The sequence below is a fragment of the Pleurodeles waltl genome, chromosome 6, assembly GCF_031143425.1.
Source record: "Pleurodeles waltl isolate 20211129_DDA chromosome 6, aPleWal1.hap1.20221129, whole genome shotgun sequence".
Classification (NCBI taxonomy): domain Eukaryota; kingdom Metazoa; phylum Chordata; class Amphibia; order Caudata; family Salamandridae; genus Pleurodeles; species Pleurodeles waltl.
The window spans coordinates 46,105,513-46,127,330 of NC_090445.1; the positions used below are offsets into that span (position 1 = coordinate 46,105,513).

Below are 21,818 nucleotides of genomic sequence, written 5' to 3' on the forward strand. Positions count from 1 at the left end.
TAAGTGCCGGTGCTCAGCACCGGAAACAGCAAGCACAAATTAAGCACTGGTCAGGTCCCACGAGCAGATCATTCTTGGGGTCAGCTCTGAGGCCCACTGCAGGCCACATAACTTGCACAGGGATTGGAAGGACCCCACCTTACTCTGGAAGGCCGACAGTGCTGGGGCAGGGTCAGGCACATTCACTGCCGAGCGTACATACCTTCAAGAGAAGGTTCTCTCACTCTCCGCTAAACCCAGTTCCTCTCAGTTGAGACATATCCTTTCAATGTGGTAAATTGCACAATGGACAGAAACCGACTCTGGAGATTTTATCACCCTATAGGAGTTGTTCCCCACAGCTTCCTGTTTATTCGCAGTAAAGGCGAGACATGCAATCAAAGAGAGAGAGGAAATGAAGATATTCTTCAATTCATCCTGCTGCAAGCATGTTGTCGCCTGTCCTCCTGCTCCTCTGCTATGGACTGGCCACCTCGGTGGCTCAAGGTAGGCTTCACCTCTTCTCCGTGGCTCAAGGTGGGCTTCACCTCTCTGCTGTGGTTCAAGGTGGGCTTCACCTCTCTTCTGTGGCTCAAGGTGGGCTTCACCTCTCTTCTGTGGTTCAAGGTAGGACTCACCTCTCCTCCGTTGCTCAAGAGAGGCTTCACCTCTCCTCTGTAGCACAAGGTAAGCTTCACCTCTATGCTGTGGTTCAAGGTGGGCTTCACCTCTTCTCCGTGGCTCAAGGTGGGCTTCACCTCTCTGCTGTGGTTCAAGGTGGGACTCACCTCTCCTCCGTTGCTCAAGAGAGGCTTCACCTCTCCTCTGTAGCACAAGGTAAGCTTCATCTCTCTGCTGTGGTTCAAGGTAGGCCACACCTCTCCTCCGTGGCTCAAGGTAGGCCACACCTCTCCTCCGTGGCTCAAGGTAGGACTCACCTCTCCTCCGTTGCTCAAGAGAGGCTTCACCTCTCCTCTGTAGCACAAGGTAAGCTTCATCTCTCCTCTGTAGCACAAGGATAACTTCATCTCTCCTCCGTGGCTCAAGGTAGGCTCCACCTCTCCGCTGGGGCACAAGGTAGGCTTCACCTCTCCTGTGGTTCAAGGTAAGCCTCACCTCTCCTCCGTAGCACAAGGATAACTTCATCTCTCCTCCGTGGCACAAGGTAGGCTTCACCTCTCCGCTGTGGTTCAAGGTAGGCTTCACCTTTCCTCCGTGGCACAAGGTAGGCTTCACCTTTCCTCCATGGCACAAGGTAGGCTTCACCTCTCCACCGTGGCAAAGGCAGTGCTTAATTTGTAAATTAAGAGGTGCCCGTGCTCAAAGCCCTTCTCTTAAACACGAGGCTGCTGTAATTAAATCTGCCAGCACTGAATACTGAGGCAGCGTAATCCTGAAGCCAGCTCGGGCCTCTTCAATCCATTTACGACACCCCCGCCCATTCAGCTCATCCTGCAACTTTCTACTTTCTCCCTTTATGACCCTTTTTAGTTTTTCCTTCTTCCGTCTTTCACATATGTGTCTTTTGCTCGCAGCAAATGCTTGAGGCATAAGAATAAGCCACGGCTCTCACAATTAAGTGGCGGTGCTCAGCACCGGAATCAACAAGCACAAATTAAGCACTGGGCACAAGGTAAGGTTCACCTCTCCTCCGTGGTACAAGGTAGGGTTCACCTCTCCTCCGTGGCACAAGGTAGGGTTCAACTCTCCTCTGTGGTTCAAGGTAAGCTTCACCTCTCCTCTAATGCTCAAGGTATGCTTCACCTCTCCTCCGTGGCACAAGGTAGGCTTCACCTCTCCTCTAATGCTCAAGGTAGGCTTCACCTCTCCTCCGTGGCTCAAGGTAGGGTTCACCTCTCCTCCGTGGCACAAGGTAGGGTTCACGTCTCCTCTGTGGTTCTAGGTAGGCTTCACCTCTCCTCTAATGCTCAAGGTAGGCTTCACCTCTCCTCCGTGGCTCAAGGTAGGGTTCACGTCTCCTCTGTGGCTCAAGGTAGGCTTCACCTCTCCTCCGTGGCTCAAGGTAGGCTTCACCTCTCCTCCGTGGCTCAAGGTAGGGTTCACGTCTCCTCTGTGGCTCAAGGTAGGCTTCACCTCTCCTCCGTGGATCAAGGTAGGCTTCACCTCTCCTCCGTGGCACAAGGTAGGGTTCACGTCTCCTCTGTGGCTCAAGGTAGGCTTCACCTCTCCTCCGTGGTCCAGGATAGCTGTAACTTCTCTTCATTGGTCAAGGATAGACCCCACTTCTTTCCCAGGGCTCAAAGTAGGCCTCACCTCTCCTCTGTGGTCCAAATTAGACCTCACATCTCTTTCTTGGCCCAAAGTGATTATAACTTAATTTCAGTGGCTTCTGTCTCATGTCCTTTCTTTGTTTGGACAATTATGGTAGAATACCAAGAGGTTTAGTGTAAACATAGGGGGCAAAATAACCCTAGAAATCACTATTGGCGCAGGAAGAGGAATCTGGTGGGTGCATCTCTGAACTTTTTGTCACCGCCACTTCTGCTTGAGTCTTTTTTTCTTTTATTGCCCTCTTTGTGTAAACACATTTTCTAAAGTTACACCTGAGTCCTCTTCCCTCAGAAAATACAGCATCAACCCTGACACTTGTTTAGAACCCTTTAAGAAGCTTCTTTACACAGCATTACCAGATGTGGCCTCGAGGCCCAGTAGCCCAGATGTTGTTTGCAGACTAGGAAACACACATTAAAAGGTGGTCTCCGAAATTACACACACATTTTAGATGACATGCACTTGTGACCTCAGGAGTGATGTGTACAGGAACACCACAAACAGGGGTAACACCTTCAAGGACACCGTATACAGGAGTCCTACATACAGAAGCATCACCACTGGAGCACTACATACAGAAGCACCACATACAGGGGTACCACATACAGAGGCACAATATACAGGAGCACCCTATGCACAACCAGAAACACCACATGGAGGTGCACTGCATCTCGGGGCACCGCCCATAGGGATACCGCATACAGGCGCATCGTATACAGGAGCGCTACATACAGAAGCACCACTTACAGGGGCACCACATACAGGGGTACCACATACAGAGGTATAACATACAGAATCACCACTTACAGGAGCAGCGTATACAGATACACAACATACAGGAGCACCATATACAGGAGGAGTACTACATACAGAAGTACCACATGCAGGAGCACTGCATAGATGGGTACCAAATATAGGGGCACCATATACAGGAGTACTACATACATAAGCATCACCACCAGAGCACTGCATACAGGAGCACCACATACAGGGATACCATATACAGGAGTACTACATACGGAAACACCACCACCAGAGCACCGCAAACAGGAGCATCACATACAGAAGTGTCACACACGGGTATCACACAGGGGCACCCCATACAGAAGCACTACATACAGAAGCACCATTTACAGGGGCACCACATACAGGAGCACCATAAATAGGAGAAGTACTACACACAGAAGCACCACACTGGGAGCACCGCATACAGGAGCACCACATACAGGGATATTACATGCACGGGCATCATATTCACCACTATGACATACAGAAGCACCACATGCAGAACCACAACATACTGAAATACTACATACAGAAGCACCACATACCAAAGTACCGCATACAGGAGCACCACATATAGGGGTACCACATACAGGAGCACCATATACAGAACTAATACATGCAGAATCACCACTTGCACGAGTACCACATACAGGAGTACCACATACAGAAGAACCACATACAGGAGCACCACCAACAGGAACACTGCATACATGATCACTGCATACAGGTGCACCACTTACAGGATCACCACAAATTCCAACATGTATGTATGTAAGTATGTATGTATGTAGTATTTATAAAGCGCATTCCGACTCTCAAAGAGCATCGAAGCGCTAAAAGTAGAAGGTGAAAGAGAAATCAGAAAACAAACCAAGCCCCCTTCCCGCCCAATCAGTTATACCGAAATACTGCTAAGAAAAAAATAGACCAAGTAGAAAGACTGAGGCTATCGAGGAAAGAGCCAAGTTTTGGCCAATTTCCTGAACCTTAGATAGACTGGTTCTTGCCTAATATTCAACAGCAATGAATTCCAGCCTTTAGCAGCCGCTACCATAAAAGCTTTATCCCCCCATCTTGCTCTGTATGTGCAGGGGACCTGAATTCTATATGCTTCGGCAGACCTCAGATTTCTCTTGGGAACATACCAATGGAGCATAGTGGTAAGATAGCTAGGACCAATTCCATGAATTGCTTTATAGGTCAGGCAAAGTGATTTAAAAATAATAAGCTGGGACACTGGAAGCCAATGTAGTTTCTTAAGACTCCCGCTGACTGAAGTCCACTGTGAAAGATTTAAAATCGCTCTAGCTGCTGCAGTTGCAGCTTATTAATCAGTGTCTTATCCACATTAAGGAGTAAGGCATTGCAGTAGTCAACTTTAGACATTACTAGGGCTAAGACAGCAGAGACTCTCCATTCCTGAAGTCAAAAGATAGTTTACAATCTGTGAGTGAAAGCAGTTGTAGTTTTCTGCTTTGATTCTAGGTGACAGACCAGGTGATGAGTATCTAGTTGAACGTTTTCGCTCTTGCACAACACAAGCCACCTGCTGCACACTTCAAAAGATATACTGAGGGTGGTGAGGGCAACTTGTCCACTAGGACACAAGGTCACACCTCACAGTGGGTTCTAGATCATATTGTAAATTACCCCAATATCAAATCTTAGATTATCCACTAGATCACTTCTCAGTTCAAAGATCTCCTCTTAAATTGCCCCAGTATCCAGGGCACAAGTCCTAAACAAGCATTTGCAATGTAATGGGTCTTGTGTTTGCTCGAGTTAGACCTATTAACGTTATAAATTCCTAACTGGACTTTTCTTGCCACATAAATTGAAATTGAAAAGTAAAAAGGCTGACATAAATGCCACGTTCAGCATGAGTGCGATGGAGAAACACAAAAAGAAAAAGAAGTTTGCTTGCAGTCGAAGGTATTTGCAAATGTGCAATTATCCATGTAACAGGGGCAGTCTGCAAGGCGGTAACAAAACTGCCCCAAGGAGGGACAAACGTAAAGCATTTACCAATAATAACTAAGGGTTTTTGAAAGGCAAGCACATGAATGAGTGATAGTGATGGGCGTGCAGTGGACGTGGTTAAAAGCCCACAGTTAGATTATAACAGGCCAGAGCGCTTGCACGCTTGACCCTAAAAACAAAGTGGGTGGACTAGCCAAGTTAGGCAGTATGCAAGTGACATTATAGTGCGTGAAATCACAGCGTGTAACATCACAAAGCGTGACATCGCACATGGCATCCCAGGAAGTGGTGTCACAACCCTTGACCTCACCGAAAGTGACATCACAAGAACTCACATAAATTCACACATTTTTAGTAGTGCATGTGAGCATATTACAAAAGTTAACAAGTGAGATTTTGCGTTGAGGATGTGCCAAAAAAGTGACAGAACCCCGATGCGCAATCTGGGCCTCAATGTTTGCATTTATTTTTTCAATCTCTGCCACAAAGAAATTGACAAAGAGAAAAGTGACAGTAAATCTGTTCTTAACTGGCTGCAACATCTGCATTTTAAAATATCTTATGTGGTTAGGGCACCTGCTACATAGATCTTTGTATGCACAGTAAATCGGAGGGAATAGTATTAATGGTAAGATAACTTTAGAGGTTAAGGCACTTTCTGGGGAGATCTGTGTTTTGTCTAGTCCCAGTTGGGAATCAGAGTAGCATAGAAGGTTAATAGGTCTCCTGCAATGCACGTCATGTAACACGCAGATGACAGATTTCAATTTTATGTTGATGGGTAAGTAGGTCACTGCTATTAACACAGAGATCCTTGTGTTACTTGCAGCTCATTAATTGTAATCCATCTAAAATAGCACAGTGCGCTATGAAGAACATGTGACCCCCACACCTTGTAACCCTCACTGTTTTATGTAACACATCCTGTACATTGATTTACACACATATGACTTATTGTCAAAGTATAATGTTTTACGTGTGATAGAAAGTGCTGTGATGCAATGCATTAGGATGAGCAGCAATATAGTCCCTTGAAAGAAATAAAATAAATTGTGGCATTTAAATTGTTATTTGTGTAAATACTGGGAAAGACCAACACATCCAACATTCTTATAGTGCATGCATATGTCTTCTATACAGGGCCTGAACAAAGTCAAAAGCATACCTCTCTTAGGTACTTGTGGAGTCATAACAAGCTGTGAACCTTTGTTTACTCTCCATTGCATTTGCAGCTAGGTGCGAGGTTCCAGATAGCTACCAGCCAGGTTACTCAATGAAAAGGAGGCCTGATGGCCCCTTAACTTTGGCCTTTGTTTTGGGCTCAACTGGAATTTAAAATAACAAAGCGCCCTCACCACCTGATGTTGCTTCTCGTAATGAAGGCAGACACTGTACAGGCTGACCTGGTGTCTGAAAATGACACTGGTTGAGTTCAGCATATTTCTGTGGGGCTCATTTTCTTGGTAGGGAAGACAGCATCCACCCTGTCACTAAAGTGGGTGGATGCCATCTATCCGAGTGTACCCTAGACTTGTGCCCTGCCAGTATCACATCTAAACGCATCTACTGGCTATCTCCACTCAGCCACGGTGATGGAGATTCCTGGCGGTTAAGTCATTCTTTCATGTACCCTGGCATTTCTCACCCTTAAGCCAACAGTTGTAACTCAGTGACTTCAGGGTGATTGCGAAGATTGCTGTGAGTCTGCGTTTGCCATTTGTCTCTAGAGATAAAACATGTTTCAGAGGATGCTTCATCTGGTAACGTAGCTCAGTGGCCTAATGCACCTATTGTAGTAATCTGGGTGTAACTTTAAAGTTGCACATTCTTATCCCAGTCTTCACATCATCCTCCTTAGGTCAAGAGAATGAATACCAATGAGGTGGACAATAATTAATACTTGTTATTACTGTTTAGACAAAAATTGCTTCGCTGATTATATTCAGTGCTTAATTTGAGCAAGTGGTTTCCGGTGCTTGCCACAGGCACTTAATTGTCAACACCGGCACTTATGACACTCTACCACATGGTGGCGCTGTGTGTCTAACTTAGAAGTATGAGCAAAAACAATAAGTGATGGACGAAATGCTGAACATTGTCAAACATTCACCCCCAGTACAGTGATCTGGGCCTAAATCCATCGTTTTTTTGCTGCCCATGCCATTCCAGTTTGGACCCAGCCATATGCAAATCAGTCTTGACCCTGTTCCCCATGGGAACAGTCCAGCCCGAACTGCTAGGCCAGGTCTTCCCTGGACTGGAAACAAGCATCCTGGGACCGGTTTCGGGGTTTCACCCCTCATCAGCCAGGCTAGCTTGAATCCAGTGGCATGGGAACCACGTCTGGGCATGAGGAACAGGGTCAAGACTGATTTGCGTATGGCTGGGTCCAAACTGGGGTGACATGGTGAGCAAAAGAACGATGGATTAAACCCAGATCTGTGGCTGGGGGTGAGTGTTTGCATTGTCAGCACTCCGTCCATCATCCTTTTGTGTTGCTAACTTAGAAGTATGTACAACAGTTGTTTAATATGTAATATACATTAACGGGGCCAATACCTGCAACTCAAGCCATGCTTATAATATGTCGGCATAGTCTGAACTGTCATACTTGTAGGAGTGTGATGGTTAATAGTTGTGTTGGTTCTGTCGTTGGTAACACTGGCAGGAGCAATGGGTGGTGCAAGTTACAGTGGCCTCCCGATGAGGGCACCTGCGCATATATTTTGTTTTGACAAATTAAGCATTGGTTATATTGTTGTTTGACAATATCACACTGTCAGCCATTAGTGTGCCATCTCAGCCATATAAGTAACTTTTTATTATGGATTAAACTATCGCAGGTCAGAGAACGAGAAATAAACAAGCCAGTGATCAGCGGCATAGCAATCAATATTTTAGAAGGTTCAGTGGCACCTGTGCTCAGAGTTGTAAGAGGCCCTCTGCATCCCATTTATGGTTATTTTTACTACCAGACGAAAGAATGGGGAGTTGTGCAAATTATCTTAGCTTGTACCAGGGCCCACGGCACCCTTGTTACACCACTGGTAGTGATGAGGAGTGGGTGATGGTGAGGGTGCTGTTGGTGTTAATGAAGAGGTAGTGGGGAGGGTGTAGGTGATGCATAAGAAGGTGGATACTGTGACAGAAATGTGGAGGGTGTGTTGGTGGGGGTGTTGTAAAAGGGTGGTGTTTTATGGAAAGGATGCTTTTAGTGGGGGGGGGGAGGGCAGTAGTGTCGTGGAAGTGATGTTGGCCAAGATTTGGAGGTGGTTGGGTGATGGTGCCCCCGATGAGTAGGAGGTGGTGACAACAATAGTGCTGATGGGAGCAGGCGGTAGTGAGATGAAGGGAGCTGTGGTGTTGTTATAGACGGTAGCGATAGTGGGTGGGATGCTGAGAGCTGGTGATGATGTGCCACCCAAGGTGTAAGGGGCGGTGATGTGCAGGGTGGCAGTGAGGGCAGTAATGGTGTTGATGCAGCCAGGGTGGGACTAACAGAGCATCTGGAAGTGATGTGTAGGTAGTGGTGAGGATACTGCTAATATGAAGGTTATGGTGGTGTTGGCATCATAGAAGAAGTGGTGAAAGTGGTGGTTACAAGATTGTTAATATGGAAGGGATGATGTTGATGGTAGCAGTGAGGGTGGCTTTTGGTGGTGGGTGGTATTGGGCATATTGCAGCAGCAGCGGTACAGGTAATCGTCAATGAAAAGCTGTAACACGTTGTGACATGAGAGGATGATGATGAGACTGGTGACGATGTGGAATGGCCTGTGGGCATGTGGCTGCTAATTAGAAGTGGTCATGTAGCAGGATGATGTTGAGGATGGTCATGATATTGCAGTGGTGCTGGTGGCCAGTGATGAGTGGAAATCTGTCACAATATGATTAGTAGTTGCATGGCAACGTGGTGGTGAGGCTGGTGGTCATGTGACATGGACTGTGGCGCAGGTGGACTTTGATGGGCCTTAGTGGTGAGACAGCAACCCAGTGGTGAGGCTGGTGTTGACGTATCAGGGGCTGTGGTGAGGTTGTTTGTTGGTGCTGGGTGGTCATTCCTGGTGCTATTGTGTTCTGGTGGTGATGTGGCTGGGGCAGTGGTGAGGATAGTCATTGGTGGTCATTAGTGGTGATATGACAGTATGGTGGTGAGGTGGTGATATTGTAAGAGGGGCAATGACAAGAATGATCCTCTGTAGCAATTTGTGGTGGTATGCAAGAATGGTGGTGAAGGTGTTGGTGGTAAGGAGAGACCACAGAGTAAGTGCCGGTGGTGGTGTGTTAGAGGGGATGCAAGAGTGGTGCTGAGCTGAAGAGTGCATCAGCAGTGATGATGTGGAAGAGGGGTGAGGATCTGGTATGGGTGAGGGTGATGTTAGTGATAACCCATAGGCGTGGGTGGGCTGCTAGCTGCTAGTGCCAGGGTAAAGGTGTTGGTAGTAATAATGTGGAGAGGGTGTGCTGATGTTGTTCATATGGAGACATGTTCGAGATCTTTGTGGTGATCTGGAGGGAGTGATGAGGGAGTCATTCACACTGACAGCTTTGTCGCCATCATCCCCTTCCTCATCACCACCGGCTCACTGCCACCTTTGCACCGGCCTGTGCCATCCCTCCCTCCTCATCAGCAGCAGCAACACCACTTCCCCCTCGTCAACACCAACATCAGCCTAGCCACAACGCCTCCTCATCTCCAGTGGCATTACCACCACCTCTCATTGATACCAACAGCATCCTGGCCATTACCCCTACCCACCCTAGCATTACTGCTGCCTCCTCGTGGACACCAACAGCATCCTTGCCATCACCCCTATTCACCCCAGTATTACCACCACCCCCTTATGGACACTGACAGCTCCCTTGCTATCACCCCTATCCTCCCCAGCATTGCCACCGCCTCCTCATGGACACCAACAGCATCCTTGCCATCACCCCTATTCACCCCAGCATGGCAACTGCCTCCTCTAGAACACCAACAGCTTCCTTGTCATCATCCCTACGCACCCCAGAATTACTACCGCCTCTTCATGGACACCAACAGCATCCTTGCCATCACCCCTATTCACCCCAGCATTACCACCACCCCCTTATGGACACTGACAGCTCCCTTGCTATCACCCCTATCCTCCCCAGCATTGCCACCGCCTCCTCATGGACACCAACAGCATCCTTGCTATCGCCCCTATCCACCCCAGCATTACCACAGCCTCCTCATGGACACCAACAGCTCCCTTGCCATCACCCCTATTAACCCCAGCATTACCACCACCCCCTCATGGACACTAACAGCTCCCTTGCCATCACCCCTATCCACCCCAGCATTACCACCGTCTCATGGACACTAACAGCTCCCTTGCTGTCACCCCTATCCACCCCAGCATTACCACCGCCTCCTCATGGACACCAACAGCTGCCTTGCTATCACCCCTATCCACCCCAGCATTACCACAGCCTCCTCATGGACACCAACAGCTCCCTTGCTATCACCCCTATCCACCCCAGCATTACCATGCCTTCTCGTGGACACCAACAGCTCCCTCGCCATCACCCCTATCTACCCCAGCATTACCACAGCCTCCTCATGGACACCAACAGCATCCTTGCTATCACCCCTATCCACCCCAGCATTACCACCGCCTCCTCATGGACACCAACAGCTCCCTCGCCATCACCCCTATTAACCCCAGCATTACCACAACCTCCTCATTGACACCAACAGCATCCTCGCCATTTCCCCTATTCTCCCCAGCATTACCACTGCCTCCTCGTGGACACCAACAGCATCCTTGCTATCACCCCTATCCACCCCAGCATTACCACCGCCTCCTCATGGGCACCAACAGTATCCTTGCCATCACCCCTATCCACCCCAGCATTACCACAACCTCCTCATGGACACCAACAGCATCCTTACCATCACCGCTATTTACCCCAGCATTACTACCGCCTCCTCATGGACACCAACTGTATCCTTGCCATCACCCCTATCCACCCCAGCATTACCACCGCCTCCTCATGGACACCAACAGCTCTCTTGCCATCGCCCACTCCTCACCACCGCCATTGGCGCCCTCTGCTCATCAACACTTTGATGTCTTTTGAACTAGGGAACCAGATTTAAGTCCTGTGATCTTGGGCAAGTCACTTAATCTCCCCATGGTAAAAAAAAAAACGTGGAATGTAATTTGGTGCTCGTGTAAAGCGCTATATTGCCATTGGTCCAAGTTCGCGCTATACAAAATAAAAGGACCACATACTCGCCATCACCCCTCCTCATCACCACCAGCATCTCACCCCTTCTTATTTATCAACACAGCACAGCACATTCACCATCACCGCTCCTCACCATCACCAGTGCCTCCTCACTGACACCATCAGCACTCTCACAACAGTGAAGGGATGGCGTGGGAATGATGGTTATGTGGCATGGTCCACTGGTGCTGATGTCGCAGTGCTAGTGATGCCATGGTGTGATTGGTCTTGGTGGTGATATGGCGAGTGTGCTGCTGAGGGTGTCAGTGGTGAAGGCGTGGGAAGGCAGGGAGTATGGAGTTGATGGTGATGTGGTGAGAGTGGTGGGTACACTGATGGTGACATGGAGCGGTGTCACGCTTTAAAACACCTTACTACATTGTACATGCGTGTGTCCAGGGGATCTCTCCCACTCCCTCCCACCTCCACTTCCGCCCATGACACAAGACCTTCAGGTGTCCTTGTACACTTCCACCCAAAACTTGCACTAGGCGCTATGGGTTTACTTTCTTATTTCTGCAGAAAGCGCTGTGAAGTCCAAGGAAACAAAATTCCACTGCTTAATGCTGAGGGGAAAGGTATGGAAGCTAATGTAAACAGAATTTACTTTGTGGTGTTAACGTCATGTCCCCTGACACTTAGGGAGGGAACGGCAGTATTTGTTTATGAACTGGGTTTTTCGCTCTAGAGAATCCTGACAATTTGGGATCTGTGACCTTCAGTGAAATGTGAAAAAAGCCCTGGAAGGGGATCCCTCACTGATTAGCTAATTACGTATTTGAAACTCATGCACCCTTTGATTGGCCCTGACTTCCCATCAGCCTCTGCATGTGATTCGAACTAGCTCTCCACAGCCTGGTTCTGGTATCACACTTGACTTTGGACTTTGCAGGAGCAACCTAGGGGCGCAGGGGACCAAGACCATGGTACCTCACCAGTATCAGCTCTTTCCCACACCCTGGGGCAATGCAATGTACCTGGTGGTGACCCTGCACTGCCCCTTGTCCTTTTGACCCTGTGAGAGCCTGTACCAACATGATTCTGACTCTTAGTTTTCAAGGTTTTGCTTTCATCATATGTACTTCCGGTGTGTGGCACAGTTCTACAGACGTGTGCTCTATAAACGCCAGTATGACTGTTAGCAGACTATAGTTGCTTTGGTAAGAGCACCGTAGCGCTTTGGTGCAGTCAAAATATACGGGGCTCATGTCTGCAAACCGGAAGTTACTAGGAATTTATGTATTATGTTTAATTTCACCTGCCCAATTTACCTACCTAGAAATACAGATCTATTATTTTTAAGTAACACCTCCAACATGACTTATGTTTATTGTTTGTGATTACTGTGTCAGCATCGTAATACTAGACCTGCTATACTTCCAGGAGTAAGCAGGAACTGCCTCGTCTAGTTTGGTGAATGCACTGAAGTGCAATAGTACCTCATGCCTTGGACACGACAGACACTGTGAAGAAACCACTGACTTCCCTAAAACCCACGGATCAGATCTCGTAATGTCACTTCCTCTTCTGTGCTCATGGAATGGCGACGTCACTTCCTTATCTCTGCCCACAGAACTGTGAGGTTCCTTTCTGTCTCTGCACACAGAGATGCGCAGCTCAGTGCTTAATTTGTAAATAAAAACGTGCCGGTGCCCAAGCCCACCTCTTAAACACGCGGCTGCTACACTTAAATGTGGGAGCACGGAATACTGAGGTGGCATACTCCTGAAGCCATCTCGGGCCTTTTCCATCCATTTACATCCACTCCCTGCCCCTTCAGCTCTCTCCAGCAGCTTTCTACTTTCTCCCTTTGTTACGCTTTTTCGTTTTTCTCTTCCTCCGTCTTTCCCATATGTGTCTTTTCCTCGCAGCAAATGCTTGAGGCAGAAGAATAAGCGCCGGCCCTCAAAAATAAGTGCCGATGCTCAGCACCGGAAACAACAAGCACAAATTAAGCACTGGCGTAGCTTCACTTCGCTCATCCTCCCAGGCATGTGAATGTGCTACAGATATTAGCATCCCAGATGCACCATCCTCTTGAAGGGATCTCCGGATATGTAGGTTTCAACTGCTGTTTAAACATAATGGGGGTCATTCCTACATTGGCGGGTGGCGGTCGCCGCCCGCCAAGCGGGAACCGCCACTTGGCCGCTCCGCGGTTAAAAGACCGCGGAGGCCATTCTGGCTTTCCCGCTGGGCCGGCGGGCGCCCTGCAACCAGGTGTTGCAGGGGTGCGACGGGTGCAGTTGCACCCGTCGCGATTTTCACTGTCTGCTAAGCAGACAGTGAAAATCATGCTGGGGCCCTGTGAAGGGGCCCCTGCACTGCCCATGCCAGTGGCATGGGCAGTGCAGGGGCCCCCAGGGGCCCCACGACACCCGTTCCCGCCATCCTGTTCCTGGCGGTAAAAACCGCCAGAAACAGGGTGGCAGGAAGGGGGTCGGAATCTCCATGGCGGCGCTGCTTGCAGCGCCGCCATGGAGATTCAGCCCAGACAGGGGAAATCCGTCGGGAAACCGCCGGATCCCATTTTCTGACCGCGGCTTTACCACCGCAGTCAGAATGGGCAGGGAAGCACCGCCAGCCTGTTGGCGGTGCTTCGGTCATTTTAGCCCTGGGGGTCGCAGACCGCCAGGGTTAGAATGACCCCCAATATGTCGCTATTGGTTCATAAAATTTTAAGCCTTGACCTCTTTGAGTTTATTATAAACTCAAAAGCTGTGTCTTAAGAACAGGAGAACGCAGGCTGAGGCGCAAATGGTTTTGTAAATATTGCCCATCAAGTTTGTCTATCTGGCTCAACAGATATCATTGCATCCATGCTACTTATGATCCTAATAACAAAATCCTCGGGGTAAGACGTGAAGCTATCTGAAGTGCAAAGATGTAAATTAGCTGAGTGGCTGCTTGTGTACTCACTGCAAACCAGCCGAAGAACTGCAGCGACAGACCCAGTTCCTGTGTTGGTCTGGTCCCATGGATGGCCATGGTCCCCGATGAAGGTGTGGATACTTGTGCACAGTGTCCCCAGCACTTGCACCCCCCCATTATGGGTATCCAGGGAGAGGCACCGAGATCTCAACACAGGATGGGCTGCAGTCTGTCGAGGTGTCCATTTCTCATTGAAAGGGACCTTCCCTGCTATGCAGGCCACGGTGGTTGAACTCATGCCTACACAACATTTTTCTAGTTAAAACCTACCACAATCACTTTATCGGGCTGAGCTCTGCTAGTCGTGAATGGGACACAGTTCATGTGGGCCGCTAGCCTCTATCGCGATGTTCCCTGGCTCAAAGAAAGGTAAGGCTGGCTAAACAGAAGGTGGCTTTGAGTGGGATGATCGCAATGTTCCAACTCATCATCTGCAGCCACCCTTGATGTGTATGAATTCGATATTTTGTGGGATTAAGGGCCAGATGTATCATCACGGCCCTTTGCGATTCGGAAATATCGATTTTTAAAAAATTGCTATTTCCGACTCGCAAAGTGCCATGTATCACATTTGCGAATCGGTAATAGCGATTTCTTAAAAATCGCAAATGCTATTACCGAATCGCAAATTGCGATACCGGCCCCATTAGCAGCTACGGGCCTGTTGGCCCATTTCTGCGAATTTTTTGTATTTCCAAAATTGCGATTTCTGAACCAGAAATCGCAATTTTGGAAATGCAAAACCCCAGGGTGCTGAGGGGCTAAGGCCCCCTCTGCTGCACCCCAAACATTTTTTTGGGGACATGTAAGGTGCACACATGCCAAAAGGGCATGTGTGCTTTACATGTACAATTTAAAAATGCATTTTTACATTTTGCACATGGTTACCACCAAGTTCAACTTGGTGGTAATTAGCGATTCCTAAATGCCAAAATCGCATTTAGGAATTGCTTCATACATGTGCTGAGAAATCGCAAATAAGGAATCCTTATTTGTGATTTCTAATTTAGAGAGTCGCAATTTTAAGGAATCGCTATTTTAGCGATTCCTTAAAATTGCGTTCAGAATGTATTTCATACATTCTGAAATGGCATTTTGCATTCGCAAACGGGCATTCGCACCGTTTGCGAATGCAAAATGCTTTCATACATCTGGCCCTTTAGGTAGATGATGGACCTCCAACACTAAAGTAATTATAGCGTTGTGGATGGTGTAAGCCAGTTGTGGAGGAAACCTCAAGACAGCGTTGCATGTTATCTAGTTAGTGAAGAGCGACATCTTGATCACACAGAGACATTCTGTTGTAGGGACTGAGAAGATGCCTAGTAGTAGGTGGTGGCAGATAGTGATGAAGGCCATCAAAAATGGCCTTCGCCAGTGGTTAATTTGTAAATGAAAATGTGCCGGTGCCCAAAGCTCTCCTCTGAAACACGCAGCTGCTGCAATTAAATGTGCGAACACGGAATACTGAGGCAGCGTAATCCTGAAGCCATTTTGGGCCTCTTTAATCCATTTACAGCCACTCCCTTCCCCTTCAGCTCACTCTCGCAGCTTTCTCCCTTTGTGAAGCTTTTTCGTTTTTCTCTTCCTCCTTCTTTCCCATGTGTCTTTTGCTCGCAGTAAATGTTTGAGGCAGGCAGAAAAATAAGTGCTGGCCCTCAAAAATAAGTGCTGATGCCCCGCACTGGAAACCACCAGCTCAAAATAAGCACTGGCCTTCGTCTGTAATTTGTGGGGTGCCATCGGCAACTACTAGGGTTGCATCCTTGGTGCTGTGCTGAGGATGGAAGCTAGATTGACAGCTTTGCACTATTTGGGGCTGGCCATTCTATTTTGTGAGTAACAGGACTATTGCTTTTTTCAAGAATTGTGCCAAGGAAAATACAGTGAGTGAGGAGTCAGAGGACTGTAAGGTCCATAGATGGGCTTTTTAGTAGATACATGTCCAGGTTTTATGGCTGTGCTGAATGTTTCTGTTAAGAGGTGGGTACACAGTGTAGTGGTGGACAGCTATCCGAAGAAGAGACTTGATGGTGGATGAGGAAGGATGTTATTCTCATTTATTTTGCTTCGAAGGATGAAAAGACAAGTTAAATCTGTTTTAGTGTATTGTGGTCAGTTTAGGTGGATATCACTGCCATGAATAAATAGGACAGTTTGCTGAGGGTCCAGAGATGCTAATACAGATCACACAAATGCATATTATGTCCAACTTCATGAGAGGGCAGGAGTGCTATCCTAGGTCAATGAACTGCAGTGTTTGTTAGGGGGCATATGTACTTACATAGTTCACTCAAATGCTGATGCTGCTGGGGAACATATAAAGGAAGGAATACTTGTACAGTTCACTGAACGAGTGACCACAGCAGAAAGCACATGTACCTGTACAGTTCACTCTGCTGCAGGGCTTGTTGGGGAACAACAGCACCATCACAGTTCACCCAGCAAAAGAGATTCCTGGGAAATTGTGATTCTGCCCCAGGCCTAGTGAAAATGGTCGCGAGCAGGTGGGAGAAGGCACGTGGCAGACACTGCAGGATGCAGATGTCTCATGGTCAGAGAGTAGAGCATGCAGGATCTGGGATGCTGGTCTGAAGGTGGACAAAGTGGGGAGTCACCATAGGGAGTTCCTCTAATCTTGAATGGACTCTTTTCAGAAAGTCGTCCTTGTCTCCTTGGGCCATACTCTGGGACGCCCTGCTTGTGGACGCCATAGGATTCAGACTGCAAAATGGTGGGTGTTGCATGTGGATCCTATCCCATGACCAGCTCAGTCACTTCTGGGAACTTATGGTGGACAGAAGGAAGGTAAGAAGGATGAAATATAGAGCTTTATCGCCCGGCTTCTGCAGCCTCCCAGATGGTGATGAGAGAGAGGGCCTGGCACTATGGGCCGAGGACCTGGAATTATGCAGCAGGAGAGGGCCAAATAATGCTGCAGCATTGAGTAAAGTATGCTGCAAAAAGGGAAAATTATGCAGCATTATCCAGTACATTTTGTATTACTTCATTACTTTATTACTTTGGCCCTCATTTTGACTTTAGTGGTCTTTCTTAAAGACCGCCAAAGCCGCGGGCGCCAGAAGACCGTCAGTGCTGGCGGTCTTCTGCCCACCATATTATGAGTACTACTGGATTTCCACCACATTTTGGGGTGGGAGGGTGGGGGGTGTTGTCTGAGCGTGTGTGTATGTGTGTTTGTCTGAGTGTGTGTATGCATGTTTGTCTGCATGTCTGTATCCGTGTGTGTATGCGTTTGCGTGTCTGTATGCATGTGTGTATGCAAGTATGAATGTTGAAGTGAATGCATGAATGAGTGCTGAACTGAATGTGTGTATGAATGCATGTGGGTGACTACATGTATGTCAGTGTTGGTGAATGAGTGGATGCGGGGTGCGTGTGGGTCTGTCTGTACGTGTGCATGTATGTGGGAAGGAGGGTGGGGGTGACTGTACCTGGAGGGGGTGGAGGGGCGGGAGGAGGGCGAGGGTTGGGGGTTTTGTGCTTGCTGAGGGGGGGGAGTCGTCTGCCGGTGAGAGGGAAAAAATTCCCTGTCACCAGTAGCCTTTCCGCCAGGGTTTTCGTGGTGGTGCTACCGCCGCGGAAACCCTGGTGGAAAGCCGGCTCAAAATACCACCAGTAATCTTCTGTGGACCGCCAGGCCGGAGATGCTCATCTCCGGCCCGGTGGGTCCAACCGCCCTGGCGGTATGAGTGGGGATGTGGCAGGTTGGGTGAGGCCAACCTGCCACATTCAAAATGTGGCGGTCTTCACCGCCAGCCTGTTGGCCAGCCTGGCAGCCAGAAGATCGCCAGGGTCATAATGAGGGCCTTTTTCTTTTTTAAACTTAATAACTCGGCCTGGGCATTGGTTGCACCTCACTTGTACCAGTTTAACACCCAAATATAGCAATAAGCAACTGAAAGGTGACCAGTCCAGCTTTGCAAAGGGCCTTCCACCACTCTGCAACACTTGTCGCAGAATTTTTAGTAACTTTTGAACCATTTGACTTAGAAACTAATTTTTTTGTTAAAATCTGGAGATTACGCAGCAGATGAAGGATTATGTTGCAAATGCGGCAAATCTATAATTATGCAAAAATCGCAGTGGCTGCACAATCGCATAATTTCAGTGGCCCTAACCATAGTTGCCACTTTGAATGTGACAGGTCTGTGGCTTTGATCACACGACCATTTTTGCTCCCATTGTATAGTATGCAGTCTCTGCAACTAGGCCATGGACTATGGGAACCATTTTGGGCGTTTTGGGTGTCTTGAGTCTACAGCATCAAAAAATATTCCATGAACTAATGACAAACTTGGGCTCCCTTAAAAACTAAATTTTCTCTTCATGAAAATGCCCACTTATGTGTGGACTCAAGTCAATTTTGGGGAAAGTGAACAAAGTGAACTCAACTTTTTTTAACATGCCGAGTGTGCAGTCAGCACCGCGAGACCGTGGGCACACCTAGCGATAAGGGTGGGACTTCAAAGTTCAGGTAATCTTCAACCACATGCAAAGGTGCATTTTCCTTTATAATCAGAAGCTCAGCAGAGGTCAGAGATTACTGCAGTCCTTTATGACATCAAGCATGCAACAAGACGATCGACCAAGCCCCCCAGACTAAGTGGCCTGGTATGGGGCGATGCAGCAGTGGGGGAGAGCCGAGGGCAAGGCCCTACACTTTGAGGAGGTCCAGCTTATATACAGGTGCCCCATCTCCCCTGCATGGGGCACCCTTATCAAACCACGTCTTCTGACTCCCCCGAGATGACAACTTACCCCCCATAAACCCAGGTTCACAGCCCCTCAGGTATCGGACCCTTCTCCCTTTCCCAGACACCCATAATACTCTCCTGAGGGCCTCTCCCCCCAAACCATGCTGCTGTCAACACAATCATGCCCATTCGGTGACCCATACCCCAAAACCAACTGAGCTTCTAATTGAGAGACACCCTGCACACATTTCCATCTTAGCGGCCTCACGGACACTCAAAACGATTATATGTAACCCTTCACCAGTCAATGGTACCTGTTGTTGTTTGTTGCAAACCCCAGTAAAAACACCTGTTTAATAAAACATGCAATAACACCTTAAGTGAAAACATGGGAGGGAGTACTTGAGGTGCCAGCAGGAGAAGTCAAGGGCTGAAGCAGAGTAGGTTAATACTCTGCCTCAGGTTCTGCAGAGATGCTGAACCAAGGACAGGAAGAAAACAACCCACATCTGAAAATGTTCACAGTGTATTGCATGGAGCGCAGGATAAATATGTGGTGCAGAGACACAACCCAAAAACTGTGAATGAAAAGATAGAATAACACTATAAAACACTATAAAAATTCCATCAGTACAAAAATAAAAAAAGCAAAAACAGCAAAAAAGACCCTCCCAAAAAAATAACATAACCCCAGTCCCACAAAAGATTCTTTCGAGAACCCCCAACCAAAATCAAAGAGCTTCTTTCTATTAATTCTTAGGCCCTGCACAGCTGTCTGCAGCAAGTTGGTCTTGTGATGCCTACAGGGGGAGGCATAGTCACACCAAAATTTGAAGAGTTAATGAGAAAACATTATGAGCTATGTTAAACCAGATCTGAAACTGTAATTATTATGAAATGCTGTCTGAGCTAGCCGTGCTGTGTTTAGTTGGCCCGAATTTCCATCCTTCTGTCCATCAAGTCAAAGCATTGGTGCTTCTTGCACCACCTTGATCGTAAGATAGGCAGTTGTTTGACTTCTACACCTGGTGGCCTCCCTTACGGGCCCTTCACAACAAACATCAGTAATGATTGCCGTCAACATAAGTAGATTTGGAGTTAAAATCGTGAATGTATAGTCCCCTATCACTGCTCATCTTGACAATATTGTGCATGTTGATATTTTAGAGCCTACACTGTTGCTGATCAATATTTGTATGATCATCTTTTTAAACATAAAAATCTTGGTTTTGGGCCATAGTAAGAGAATTCACTGCAAAACGGTCTATTCAGGACTTCTGAGAAAAACTCATCCAAACCCCTATAACTTTGCTAAAAAATATTTTTTATTTTTCAAGGACTCCACCTAGTCCACCAGATGAGGAGCCTACTTTACTCTCTATAACACATGGGATCGTGAAATTCCTGTATAAAATCCTATTTCTAATGTATTTATTGCAATGGAGTGGTAACATATAGGTCACATTTAGTAATCATAAGTCATAGCTGCTCAACTGTAATAAATAATTACAATTGAGCTGTGACATCATAACGCCCCCCTGCCGAAACCAGCAGCCAAGGTGAAAGACAGAATATCATTACATCTGTAGTTTAAAAAACGGAAACGAGATCTGACTTTTCCTCCTTCTGGTCTATTTTTCTAAGAGGAACAGTGATCAGCAGAAAGGAGATGTTTTTGGGAACATGTTTATTCCTAAAACACTATAGGTCGATACAGGAAAGAAACTCTCTTGAGTTTCCCACATATTTTAGTTAACAACATTTTTTTTTATCTCACCTACATTAAAATGATACTAATATATTTTTGCAACAGCTTACTAAATCCTTTTTGGTGTATTTAATTTTGCACTACAGATTCTGCTTTTATTCCTTATGTATGCAACCATGTTACATCTTTCCTATAAAAGAGCGAAACACCAACGACTTAAGTGGTTCATAGGAAGGTTGCTGGTGTGACTAATACCCTCTGACATACAATAATAGGATATTGCATTTCCCCTTGTACTTCCATGACACAAATCAACCTGGCCTCGTTCCTCTACATCTTCAATGTCATTGACCTGCAGTCTCCCTGTAATGTATATATGTAACTATGCTAGTACTATGAATAGAAAAAATAAGGAGTAAATATAAACATAACTTGTCCAAACTCACAACTGCACTCTGTGGGCCTGATTCACAAAGGTAAATGTCATATTTATGATGTAAGTGAAACCGAAGGTCTAAGGGTTCCTTCAGAATGTTGTGATTTGAATTTCTGCAGTCAGTTGCTGTGATAGCTAGCAGGAAAAAGTCATACTGTGGTAGGCTGATTAAAGTTACAGTTGAATCTACTCCTACTTTAAGGGCACTTTATTTACAACAGTTTTTGGGGATGATTTGCCAGCCTACTGTGTCAGCCTGCTAGGTGACAGTGATCGTGAGGGTAAATGGACCTCACGATAACAGCGCATTCAGGTTTACGAGGTAGCACCATTGTGTTGGGGTAAGGTTTTTGATACCTTTGATACAACCTTCAGATGGTACTGTTTTGCTTAAATGTAGGCGTATGTGTTCAAGTGTTGCACTTTGACTGTCAAATGCTTTTGAGAGTTATGTACATTCATACGAACATGTGAACAGAGCGACGTACTTCGTTTGGCCTATATTTACAGAGGCTGTTGTGAGCCACTATTCTTCGCCTGTATTTTATGGCATTTATTATAAACGTTCAGCATGAGCAAGAGGCAGCCTGCTGGAGACCTAGCATGTGTGGGGAGCACTTACCACTTAACACGCGTAACAGCAATCTCACGCATGTGTGAAGCGTGAGCTCTTCTGTTGGAGGCTCCAGCACGAGGTTCAACGCGCGGAAGCCTGCGCGTCTTCTCTAGGGCG

The 21,818-nt window shown here is 47.2% G+C and overlaps 1 protein-coding gene across 1 annotated transcript in view; it reads left to right on the top strand.

Annotated features, from left to right (window-relative positions):
• The first annotated feature begins 360 nt into the window (after positions 1–360).
• LOC138299155 (lymphocyte antigen 6 complex locus protein G6f-like) overlaps positions 361–21,818 on the top strand; it is a 56,126-nt gene continuing 34,668 nt past the window's right edge. Inside the window, exon 1 of the mRNA XM_069237226.1 lies at positions 361–486. Coding sequence (XP_069093327.1) covers positions 429–486 — 58 coding nt within the window. The 5' untranslated portion in view covers positions 361–428. The remainder of the gene's footprint in view (positions 487–21,818) is intronic.